The following is a 12,936-nucleotide window of genomic DNA, read 5'->3' as shown; positions in this document are numbered from 1 at the left end:
CCTCTCAGTTTTACCCTCCATAGAGAAGGCAGTGTTTTCTCTACCATATGTTTCTAATAGAGATTGAAATTACCATGGCCTTTCGAAAGAGGGATCCAAACTGAAATACAAGATCTGAACACCCACCTCCCCCAACACCCCAAAGGTATTTAAAATTCAAATCCTGATCCACAGCCACATTTACTGCCTTGAATCCTTTTTCATCTGTTTCCTTTTGTGCCAGCAGCATTCATCATACAGGCATAGTTAATCATGCCTTAACATGGGGGAGTGAGGAGGGGGGCTTTCAAAGCTACGTTTCTATGATACCACCCTTTTAGCTCAGCTCTGTGTAAAATATTACTTGACAAACCCCCACCGCAGAACCAACAGGAGTGCGAGATGGGGTGAAATCCTAGCCCCATTTAAATCAATGGCAAAACTCCCACTGACGTCAGGATTTCACCCATTGTGCGCGGACAGGCCCTGTATAAACAGCAGCCTTTGCATTTTTTGCAATATTTTTTAATTTCTCAATGACAGAAGGATGGAGTTTTGATAAAGGTCTACAAAGCCGGAGGCCATGAGGATTGGGCCAAAAGAAATCTGATGAGGTTCAACAAGGACGAGTGCAGGGTCCTGCACTTAGGATGGAAGAATCCCATGCACTGCTAAAGTCTAGGGACCGAGTGGTTAGGCAGCAATTCTGCAGAAAAGGACTTAGGGGTTACAGTGGACGAGAAGCTGGATATGAGTCAACAGTGTGCCCTTGTCGCCAAGAGGGCTAACGACATTTTGGGCTGTATAAGCAGGAGCATTGCCAGCAGATCGAGGGACGTGATCATTCTCCTCTATCCGGCATTGGTGAGGCCTCATCTGGAGTACTGTGTCCAGTTTTGGGCCCCACACTACAAGAAGGATGTGGAAAGAGTCCAGTGGAGGCAACAAAAATGATTAGGGGGCTGGAGCACATGATTTATGAGGAGAGGCTGTGGGAACTGGGATTGTTTAGTCTCCAGAAGAGAAGAATGAGGGGGGATTTGATAGCTGCTTTCAGCTACCTGAAAGGGGGTTCCAAAGAGGATGGATCTAGACCAGAGGTGGGCAAACTACGGCCCACAGGACCCTCCTGTCTGGCCCCTAAGCTCCTGACTGGGGAGGCTAGCCCCCAGACCCTCCCACACTATCCCCCTTCCCCCGCAGCCTCACCTCACCACCGGTGCCACGCTCTGGGCGGTGGGGCTGTGAGCTCCTGGGGCAGCACAGCTGTAGAGCCCGGCCTGACCCGGTGCTCTGGGCTGCGTGGTGATGGCGGCAGCAGTGTGGCCTGGCTCCAGACAGCGTGGTAAGGGGGCAGGGAGCAGGGGAGGTTGGGTAGAGGGCAGGGGAATTCGGGGTGGTGGTCAGAGGGTGGGGGTGTGAATAGGGGGCGGGGCGGGAACAGAGGGTTCAATGGGGGCAGGGGTCCCGGGGGGGGCAGTCAGGAAGGAAGCGGGGGTTGGATGGGGCGGCAGGGGGCAGTCAGGGGACAGGGAGAAGGGGTGGTTGGATGGGGCAGAGGTCCTGAGGGGGGCATCAGGAAGGAGATGGGGGGTTGGATGGGACAGAGGTCCTGGGGGGGCAATAGGGGGTGGGGGCCAGGCCACGACCCTCTCCCCTAACTGGCCCTCCATACAATTTCCAAAACCCGATGCGGCCCTCAGGCCAAAAAGTTTGCCCACCCCTGATCTAGACTGTTCTCAATGGTAGCAGATGACAGAACAAGGAGCAATGGTCTCAAGTTGCAGTGAGGGAGGTTTAGGTTGGATATTAGGAAAAACTTTTTCACTGGGAGGGTGGTGAAGCACTGGAATAGGCAGAGGTGAAAGTAAGCCTGTACGCCCCAGTACGGCATACCAGCAAGAGCCAGTGCGCCGTACCGGGGTGGATCGGCTTCCCCAGGTGCAATATAAAGGGCCTGCGGCTCCCAGCCACAGCTGGAGCGCCTTGCCCTTTAAATTGCTGCCAGAGCCCTGGGGTAGCAGTGGCGGGGCTTGGGCGGTGATTTAAAGTGCTCGGGGCTGTAGCGGCGGCCGAGCCCTGGGCCCTTTAAATCGTCCCCGGAGCCCCGCCGCCGCTTTCCCAGGGCTCCGGCAGGCTCCGGGGATGATTTAAAGGGCCCCAGGCGGTAGTGGCGGCCGGAGCCTCGTCCCCGGAGCCCTGCTGCTGGAGCCCTGGAGAAGCGGCGGTGGGGCTCTGGGGACAATTTAAAGGGCCCAGGGTTCCAGCCGCCGCTACCGCCCTGGGCCATTTAAACCACTGCCAGAGCCCCTGGCTGCTGCTGTTACCCCTGGCTCTGACCCCCCCAGCCCGCCCCTTCCACCGAGGCCCCGCCCCTTCCGGGGGCCAGAACCGGCCCCAGTCCAGCCTCGTACCTGTAAATCCCTAGACTTACTTTCACCCCTGGGAATAAGTTACCTAGGGAGGTGGTGGAATCTCCTTCCTTAGAGGGTTTTAAGGTCAGGCTTGACAAAGCCCTGGCTGGGATGATTTAGTTGGGTTTGGTCCTGTTTTGAGCAGGGGGTTGGACTAGATGACCTCCTGAGGTCCCTTCCAATCCTGATATTCTATGATTCACGCTCTGCTACCTTAGACAGGCTGATTCTGCTACCCTTGGGTTCAGTGACAGCAGACTTCATGAGTAGCCCCATTGATTTCAATGGTATGACTCACAGAGTGAAGTGTCACTCAATGGGTTCAATCAGAAGTCATAACCCATCCCAGGCCTGCTCATGGGTCAGTACAGCTATACAATGCCCCTTATTTGCATTACTTACTTCCTGAATTGCAAGATGCCAATCCAGCCCAATGGGAATGAAAATGGCAGAACCTATCCCGGGCGGGAGAGACATAAGAAGCCATTACTGTATAAGCTGAACAGACTAGACAGGACACATTGTCTTCATGTGGGGGGAGGCAGTGTGGACAAGTGAAGGGAGATTAGACAACGACTCAGAAAATATGTCCCTGGCTCTGCCACTGGTTTGCTGGTTGACTATGGTCAAGTTCCATCTCTGAGTCTCCATTTCCCCACCTGTAAAATGCGGATAATGATACTGATCTCCTTCGTAAAGCACTGTGCAATCTAGAGATAAAATCTACTCTGTAAGAGCAACCATGTCATTACTACTGGCTTCATTCTATGGCAAATCACAATCCTCCACAGTACAAGAAATAATCTCCCTAGTGACAGTTCTTTGATGCATTAAATCCTAGCTCTGCCTTAAACTTTAGGCTTTTTCAAGTCCTAGGCTGCATATTGTTTCCTCATTGTCTTACCCAAGCAGAGGTTTGCATCATGCAATGTCAGGAGGGATTTGCTTTTATTATTCATTGCTGAAGGCAAGGGAGGTTAGATAAAACCCCATGGAAATCATCACCTGCATTCCCCCCTCCCGCACAGAACATATTTCACATTCCTCATTCTATGCATCTCTCTCTTTCATCTGGATTAATCAGGCAGTTACGATCAGCTCCTGCTGAGCAGTAAAAGTGTACAGCAAGGGCACAAAGTGCCATTTAACAAGGTACCATGGGCATAGTTCTCAGTAACAGGATATTCCCTTTGCATAAGCATTGCACTGCAATTTCCTATGTTAAGACAAGTTGATCATTTATCCTGCTCTCAACAGTGAGCTGTTTGAACTGGTCCAGTCCAGTACAAAAAAACCCCCAACCCTCCCCCCCCCCAACAAAACCCCCTTCAGTAGCAAACATGAAGGGACTGTGAAAATACTGCAGCAGCACAGCTTCCAATCTAATCCTGGTTTAACTATACGAAGGTATTTCTCCCTAAACTCCATGCAAAATACTTTTCTAGTAAGCATTAGCTATTGTAAATCTGTGGCCACCTAGGACTTCATACTTGTTAATGTGCTGAATACCACAGTACAGCTGAACTTCACAGTGACAAACAGATCTTTGAGCCTTTTGCTCCAACTGAACTAAAGAAGAATCTCCATTAGCTATAAGTTGTATAAGGCCTATGACACACAGCTGAGCCATCCTAAGTCCTTCCAGTAGAGAGCAGCGGTGCACATACACATACTAATCATACCATTACAGAATGAGTGGTGCACATGGATCACGCTGCACAAAGTCAAAAGATAGGAGCATGCCGGCTGGACCACACACTTGGTGGTGTTGTGTTTTATATAGCTGCAGCTTCTCCTGTTTAGGGAGTTATGTAAGAATCTTAAACTGTTATATGCCATTAATCGGGCACTTAAAATGCAAGTCATGCACTACAATCTACTCAGTTGGATTTGTGATGTTTTCTGGAGTTTACATAGTGCTTTAAATAGAAGCCTTAAATGACAGATTTTCTGTTTCCTAATAGGCTGGAGTCTAAAGAGAACACAGTCTTATTATTTAGATGCCTCGTCTCAGAAACAAGCAAGAGGAACTAATTGGTGGGACTTGCAGGCTAACCAGAGCAGAACATACATACAACAAGAATCAAGATCTGACTGATTTTGTGATAAGGGGCAAACAGATTGGCAAATATGTATCTTTAGTTGAATATAAATATATAATGATGAATGAAGGATGGGATGTTTTTGACATAAGAAAAACTAAGGGAGAATAAAGAAATGGAGGACTTGTGGCACCTTAGAGACTAACAAATTTATCTGAGCATAAGCTTTCGTGGGCTACAGCTCACTTCATCGGATGCATTCAGTGGAAAATACAGTGGGGAGATTTATATACATAGAGAACATGAAACAATGGGTGTTACCACACACACTGTAACAAGAGTGAGCTATTAACGAGAGCTGGGGAGGGGGGGAACCTTTTGTAGTGATAATCAAGGGAGAATAGACCTAGTTTACCAACAGCACCAGAACATGCACTGTGCATTGGTCAGTGATTCAGAAAAGGGGCTGCATTGCAGAGTGGTGAGATACATCAGTTTATGATATATTCTACACATGTTCCACATACAAAAATCCCAGATGAGGTCAGCTAGAGCAGTGGCTCTCAACCTTCCCAGACTACTGTACCCCTTTCAGGAGTCTGATTTATCTTGGGTATCCCCAACTTTCACCTCACTTAAAAACCACTTGCTTACAAAAGCAGACATAAAAATACAAGTGTCACAGCACGCTATTACTGAAAAATTGCTTATTTTCTCATTTTTACCATATGATTATAAAATAAATCAATTGGAATATAAATATTTACTTACATTTCAGGGTATAATATAAACAAGTAATTGTCTATATGAAACTTTTAGTTTGTACGGACTTTGCTAGTGCTTTTTATGTAGCCTGTTGTAAACCTAGGAAAATACCTGGCTGAGCTGATGTACCCCCTGGAAGACCTCTGCGTGCCCCAAGGGGTATTTATGCCCGTGGTTGAGAACCACTGAGCTAGAGCATTGCATAGTGACCAAGTGCAGTATGTTTTCTAGGGTTAAAAAAAGAACTGGATACGTTCATGGAGGATAGGTCCATCAATGGCTGTTAACCAGGATGGGCAGGGATGCAAAAACATGTTAGCCTCTGTTTGCCAGAAGCTGGAAATGAGCGACAGAGGATGGATCACTTGATGATTCCCTGCTCTGTTCATTCCCTCTGAAGAACCTGGCATCAGCCACTGTCAGAAGACAGGATACTGGGCTAGAGGGACCATTGGTCTGGCCCAGTGTGGCCGTTCATAAGTTCTTATCACCATTTCGCCTCTAAAGACTAGGTTGAGTGCACTAGAGTAACGTGTTTGGTAGCTTCAGCTAAGTCCTAGTGGATGCTCATACACAGTCTGTTCCGGCAAGATGGCCCAGACCAGAAGAGCAGGGCTGTGACAGGCCACAGGGAGTAACACAGAGGAAACACAGGGCTGTGACAGGAGTAACACAGAGGAAACCGAGGGGAGCGCAGTTTGAGTCAGGTCTGCAGGATTTGACCTTGAAGAATGAAAAGTGATGTAAATGCACCCTGCTGACGAGAAGGCCGAGGCCTGGTTCTCCACTGCCACTTACACTAGGCAAAGTGGGTGTGAGCATGAATTGAAAAGTCATATGTGGCCACACTTTTGCATAGGTGTGAAGGGCTACGTAAGGTGAAAGCTCCACATGACTGTGAAATGTGTGTTACAGTTGCCATTCCCCAAGTAGCTGGGCCACGTAGAATTTAACAGCCTGCTGCTGCTAGCTGCTACCTCCTCCAGCTCATGTGAGCTTTGGTGCTGCAGTGCTCAAGTTCAAGTCTGACTGATGAGCTGGTACGGAACACAAGAGAGTGGAGAATCAGCTCCTTGGTATGCAGCCTGAAGCACGCAGATCCATCCCCAGATTTCAAGTACTCCAAGAGTAGTTAGGTCTGGGGAATTAGTTTGGGCTCATGCTAATCACTGTTCAAATTTCTGTTGAACAGCCACTAAAAATAGTGCACGAGAGATAAGGTTCCATGGCATAGCTACAGCAGCCATTCACCCTGGAACAGGAAGACAGAATTAGAACCTGACATAGGAGAAACCTCAAAAAGTTTGAGGTGCTCTAATTACAACAGCAAAATTCAGCAGGCAGTCCCTTCCCCACCCCCCTCCCCAAATCACTGCCCAGGAGGCTGTGGCTGCAAAAAACAAGCCCCTGATGGCTGCATACGACCATGGTGACTGCATTTGAGAAACGATACACTAGAGACGGATTGCTATGATTCTGCAGTGAGCCAGAGGTTGAGGAAGTTATATGCACTGACACCTAGAAATACTTCCCAGAAATAGAACCTAATACTAACAGAAGGCATCCTGCGCAGCTGCAACAGGTGCCCAGAATAGGAACAATAAGTGCTTTCCCCTTAGGAGAAGAGCTGTGGTCCTATTGCTTGCCATCACAAATATGTAGATGCCAAGAGGCTAAAGAAGCAGCAATGGAAGATTGGATGAGAGTGGGCCTAAGATGCAGGTTCTCCTCTAAGACCAGTGTTAAGTTAGGAGTAACTCAAATGAAGTCTATAGAATTCTGTGGATGCAAAACTAGTGAAAGCAAAGTCAGAATCAGGTCCGCTGCCCAGAACTGAACACGACTCCAGAGCTGAGCTCTTCCAAAATTTGCAAGGGCTGATCAATTCTGGGGATTTGGTTTGAGCCCATCTCTCCCTCGGACAGCAATCTGATTGACACAGAAGGAGTACTGGTTTCGTTTCACATACCTTATGAGAGTAATGTTGATCTACAATCCTTGCCAGCCCAAAGTCGCCAATCTTCAACACCAGGTCCTCTGTGCTGATGAAAATGTTGGCAGGCTTGAGGTCTCTGTGCAGTATATTAGCTGAGTGGATGTACTTCAGCCCTCTCAGCAGCTGGTACATGAAGAGTTTGGCATGTTCCTCAGTCAGTGTTCCTTGCTCCAGCAGTCGAGCCAGGTCAGTCTCCATGTACTCCTGGACTATGTACACCGTGTTAAACTTGAAAAGTTCCCCTTGCAGATCGGCTCCCTTAGGTCCCAACACCTCATACACTTTCACAACGTTATCGTGGTCCAGCCGGCGGATGATCTTAATCTCTCGGAAGGCATGCTTCATGCTCCGCGCATCACTGATGGTGATCTTCTTCACAGCCACTTTGCGGCAGCTTTTGCTGTCAACTGCAGACAGAACCAGTCCATTTGCGCCAACGCCCAGGGGCCTGAAATCAACAAAGCGGCAACCCAGATCGTAGCCATACATGCTGGCGATACAATCGCACTTCTCTGCCATCGTTGGGCTCCGTTCTTTCTTTACCACTTGAAAAACTGAGCAAGGCAAAGAACTTCCAGCTCACAAATGTATCTTGAAATCAAGCAAGTCATTATTACCCACAGATACCTTCTGGGTTGCTTGTTCTGAGCCCATAGTTTCAAAACAAGAGACTTCCAGATACGTAGAAACAGTGAAAATAGATGTCTGAGCAAAATGATATATTTCAAAACAGATGGGGGGAGGGGAGGATACTTTCTAAAGAGCTTTGAAATTTGGAATGCAGAAAAAACAATGAAAAAATAGTTCTTCCTATCAAAACACAGTTAGTTTATTTTTCTTGAGGCTATTAAAAGATCCAAGATCCATCCACTCTGTTAAGTTCTTCAGCCTCTCTCGCTTTTTTCTCTCTGAAGTGTACAATATATTGCTGAAATAATAGGCTAACTGGTGTTGTAATTAGCCTTTCTCCTAGGTCTCTGTATTCTCACTTACTTCAGGTGTTGCTTCACAGCGGAGAGAAACTAGCAGATTTCAGCATTTAATGTGGGAACCTAGAATTGCTTCGGATCCTGCTAGTTTCCAACCGTGACCTTCAGCCCCCAAATTCCTCAAATAACCTTCAAACTGGAGAGCTACACTTTCCAGAGGTGAATTCGAATGCCAGTTTTCTTTCTCTGAAGCCAGTAGTTCAGCGAGACTTTGTTATTCTTTCTGCCACTCTCTCTCTATATACAGGCCCCATTTTCCATTTGATAGGCAGAAGGGTTGACAGAAGTAAACCGCTTTTCTGACTGAAACTTGCTTTTCATCAGCTGAGCTCAGCGCAGTAAATTTCCATGCTCAATATTCCAACACTTTCCCCTTGTATATCTTTTGTTAACCAACCCAAGTGTCATTTGATCTTTATAGCCGGTTGTAACGTTTATTGCTAGTGGAGTTTCCTGCATCATACTGCCTGGCTATCCCTCAGTGGTTCTCAGCCCTCCTCCTGGAAAAAAAGAAGAGATTGATTGATTTGATAAGAACATCAAATATGCGCCTCTTATGTAAATTCTTTCTCCTTGAAGGTTAAACATGAGCAAAGCAGTAGGTGGGAAATATCAGTTATGACCGTTAGGAAATTAATTAGTTATGCTCTCCAAATGCACAAATCATTAGCAGCTTTTTTCAAATGCTTAATTCTTTCTTTTTAAACTGAAAACATAAAGGGCCAATAATACATACTTTGTGTTTTGCTGGGTTTTCTTTTTTAATGTTTGAATATTTTATGCAAACGTCTAAGATTTAATAACACTTATGTCTCCAACTTTCCAGTTAGACAGCACAGACAGGCTTAACTGAATTGCAAGAAACCTGTATTAACAGTGCATGACACGCACAAGGCATTAGGTGCTAAGCAACCCAGAGTAAAGAATTTGTCACGTTTTTCTTCAGTTTGTAATTTACGTTCTTTTTGTTTAAAAGCTGGTCTTTTGGGGTTTTTTCCCTCTTTTGTACGTACATGCTGCACTGGGGGGGGAGAGGAGGAGGGAGAGGAGGTACTCCCACCAGTACAGAAACAAATACCTGGCTTGCATTCGTGCTCTGCACAAGCCAAGGTAATTGAAAAGCTGCCTCAGCACAAGCTATGATAATGATCTTACATTTCAGTAGCGCCTTTCATTCAGAAGGACCTTAACATGCTTTATAAACTTTACCAACTGACATGCAAACTATACACAGGAATACCATCACCCACCACTGAAGCGGAGCCTCCTCTAGGATGGAACCGAACTACCGTTTAACTTTATAAAGCAGCCTTAAATAACAGGCATGCCTTATGCCATTCTTAGACTAAATTCTTCAAGGTGAGGACTGACTTTATACGTGTTTGAACAGGGCTCAGCCCAATAGGATCAGGATTCCTGACCGGGCCTTACAGGGTACTGCTGCATTATCCATGTGAAATAAAGGTGGTACCTCTAACAGCAGTAGACAGAAAGGATGGTTCAGCCCTTAACCCACTACCCTAAGGCTTTGGAGACCTGGCTTAAAGTCCCTGCTCTGTGTGACCTTGGGCCAGTCACTTAGAACTAGGTTCACAAAAAAAACATAGGTATGTGACACTGAGCATCCCCATCCTTAACTTTTAGGCACCTAGAAAAAACACTGGGATTCACAAAGCCTGAATTTGGGGCCTGAGCATGGGGAGAGGTAGGCACCTCAGCATGGGATTCACAAAGCCAGCAGCACACCAGGCGGCTCCTCGCCTAAGCGAGCCAGTGGGTGATGCCAAGCCCAGGGCTGTGTGCTCAGACCCTAGGGTTGCCAAGTGTCCGGTTTTCAACCGGAATGCCTGGTCAAAAAGAGACCTTGGTGGCTCTGATCAGCGCCACTGACTGGGCCATTAAAAGTCTCTCTACCTGCCGTGGTTCCGTGCGGCTCCCAGAAGCAATGGCATGTCCCCACTCTGGTTCCTAGGCATAGGGGCAACCAGGGGGCTCCGCATGCTGCCTCTGCCCCAAATGCCAGCTCTGCAGCTCCCATTGGCCCGCAACAATGGGAGCTGAGGGGGCAGTGCCTGCAGACAGGGCAGAGTGCAAAGCTGCCTGGCCACGCCTCCGCATAGGAGCTGGAGAGGGGACATGCCATTGTTTCCAGGAGCTGCCTGAGCTAAGCGCCACCGGGAGCCTGCACCCCTGACCCCACCCCCGACACCCCAACCCCAGCCCTGATCCCCCTCCCGCCTCCAAACCCCTTGATCCCAGCCTGGAGCACCCCAAACCCCTTATCTGTGGCCCCACCCCAGAGCCCACACCCCCAGTCGGAGCCCTCACCCCCTCCCGCACCCCACTCCTGAGCCAGCCCGGTGAAAATGAGCGAGTGAGGGTGGGGAGAGTGAGCAACAGGGGGGGAAGGGGTGAAGTGAGCAGGGGCAGGGCCTCAGAGGAGAGGCAGGGCAAGGGTGTTCGGTTTTGTCTGAGTAGAAAGTTGGCAACCCTATAAGACCCACCCCTCTGCCAGAGATAAGTGCCTAGAGTCCAGGCTGCAGGGAGGCGCTTGCCTCTGCCTGGGACTCTCAGTTGTAAACCCTCCCTTGAGGTTAGGCACCTAGGCCGTTTTGTCAAGAAGCCCAAGGAGCAGAGGAGCAGCAGCAGCTCCCTTGTAACTTTTTAGCCCAAGGGGTTGAGGTACTCACTTGGGATAGGGAAACCCCTGAGGGGGTTAAGGGATTTGTACAGGGACCTGCCACCTCTCAGGTGAGCGCACTAACTGCTGGGCTATGGGACAGTCTCATGGGGGCTCCCTCAGCATCGGTTGCTGAAGCTGTTCCACTGTGGGCTTAATAATGAAAGAACCACTGGGCCAGAGAGAGAGAGAGCGAGAGAGAAAACAAGCACGAGAATGACTCTGTAGCCTGGTGGTTAGAACCCAGACATAGGAGACCCAGGATCCGCTCCCCTCCTCCAGGGATCTTTTCACAATTATTTATCCACAGTGGAACTGCTTCAGCAGGAGGGACTGAGAGCACCCACAGCAGCGTTTCCCACAGCCCAGGGATTAGGGCACTCACCTGAGAGGTAGCAGATCCCAGTTCAAATCCCTTTACCTGAAGGGGGACTTGAATTGGGGGTGTCCCAAGTGAGCACCCTAACCACTGGGCTAACAGGTATGAGGGAACGCCTCCTCTTCCCCCTCTTCCCCCCCATCGCACTCAAGCTCACCAATGGGGCCCAATCCACATGGTGAGGTCTGAGCACGCTTGCAGGCTCAGGCCCCACAGGTGAGTGAGGCAGAGGAACACCTATATTCCCCTGGTTTGTGCATCCCTCTGAGATTTAGAAGTCTGGACCCTTGGCATGGGGCTGCAGTGCACACGCTCAGAGACAGAAACACAGGAAATTTTTACTGCAAAAATTTAGATGCCAAGTGAGTTTGGGCACCTATAGACTCAGAGGCAATTGAGCAGGGGCTTTGTGGATCCCAGAGGGGCCTGATTTTGGTGCCTAAAGTAGCAGGTAGGTGCCTAAGTTCTGTTGTGAATCTAGCCCTTCATTTTTCTGTGCCTCTGTTCCCCATATGGGAAAGGATAACAGGATTTCCGTAAGGCACAGGGGTGCAGTGAGGATAAATACATTAATGACTGTGAGATGCTCAGATGCTATGGTAGTGGGGTCACAGATGCGCCTAAGGTAACCATACAGGACAGCTTAACTTTGTGCTGGAGAAGAGAGTGACAGCTACTGAGTTATCAGCACCTAAGGGTTTCCCAGAGACCTCTGAAGTTATGTTCTACACTGCAATAAAACATGGGCAGCCGGCCTGTGTCAGCTGACTCAGGCTCGCGGTGCTAAGGCTGCGTGGCTATAAAGCTACAGTGTAAACATCCAGGCTTGAGCTGCAACCTGGGCTTTGGGACCCCGCAATGGGGGAAGGTTCCAGAGCCTGGGATCCAGCCCAAGCCCGCAGCCTGGACATCTACACTGCAGTTCTACTGCCCTGCAGCCCGAGCCCCATGAGCCCAAGTCAGCTGTCACAGGCCAGCCATGGGTTTGTAATTGCAGTGTAGTCCTACCCTTAGTCTTAGCAAACAAAAAGAGGGCTACATTCAACATCTGAATTGCTCAGCGAGATGTGCACACACAACTCCAGCCCTGCCACATGCTATTGTTGTGAAAGACCAGTCCCACGCAGCCTGGAACCTCTGTTACCCAAACAAATTGCTCCTTCAGGGTTTGAGAGCATGGTTTCTATAGGCTGAGCTGCTTTCCTCCAGACCTTAAAGACATGAGGCTAAATTCAAATCTGGCATAAGCAGGTGCAACTCCCTTTGAATTCAAGGTCCAGTGGTAAATATTCTAAATATTAGACTTGGTAGGTTGTTGGCCAGATGCCTGTGCACTTTGGTGGATGCCAAAATCTTCCATCATGTAGACAAACCATTAGGTTTAGAACATTTATAAAGACAGACAGGAGCTGGGACCTTTACCAAGGAGAACAAGAGTATCATCAAGAGTAGGGTAGTCAGCTAACACTGCAGCTCATTTCTCCTCCAGAAATGCTAATACGCCGGTGTGTTCCAGAGGGAGGAGGAGAACATCTTTAGTAAGACTCATGCTTTGTGTCATTCCAAATGGGGGGATGTGTCATTGATTGGCAGAGTCTGAGATGGAAGAATAACGTGTTCAGTTGTATTTAGGTACTGATCTGTAAGGGTAAGCATGGAAGGAATTCCTTCATTCCTTTGTCAACTTTGTGA

The 12,936-nt window shown here is 48.5% G+C and overlaps 1 protein-coding gene across 9 annotated transcripts in view; it reads right to left on the bottom strand.

Moving 5' to 3' along the window:
- Window positions 1-12,936, bottom strand: part of MAPK4 (mitogen-activated protein kinase 4) — a 158,641-nt gene that overhangs the window by 65,642 nt on the left and 80,063 nt on the right. For 8 of the 9 annotated variants that reach the window (XM_073343538.1, XM_073343535.2, XM_073343545.2 and 5 more), the window contains one exon: window positions 7,170-8,685. The exons of the other annotated variant lie outside the window; for it this stretch is intronic. In XM_073343538.1, the coding sequence (XP_073199639.1) occupies window positions 7,170-7,715 (546 nt within the window). In that variant the 5' untranslated portion in view covers window positions 7,716-8,685. The remainder of the gene's footprint in view (window positions 1-7,169; window positions 8,686-12,936) is intronic. 9 annotated transcript variants of the gene reach the window in all.

This window comes from Lepidochelys kempii, chromosome 5 (assembly GCF_965140285.1).
Source record: "Lepidochelys kempii isolate rLepKem1 chromosome 5, rLepKem1.hap1, whole genome shotgun sequence".
Lineage (NCBI taxonomy): Eukaryota > Metazoa > Chordata > Testudines > Cheloniidae > Lepidochelys > Lepidochelys kempii.
Note: the sequence above shows the minus strand (reverse complement) of the source record. Positions and strands in the feature narration are given on the sequence as shown.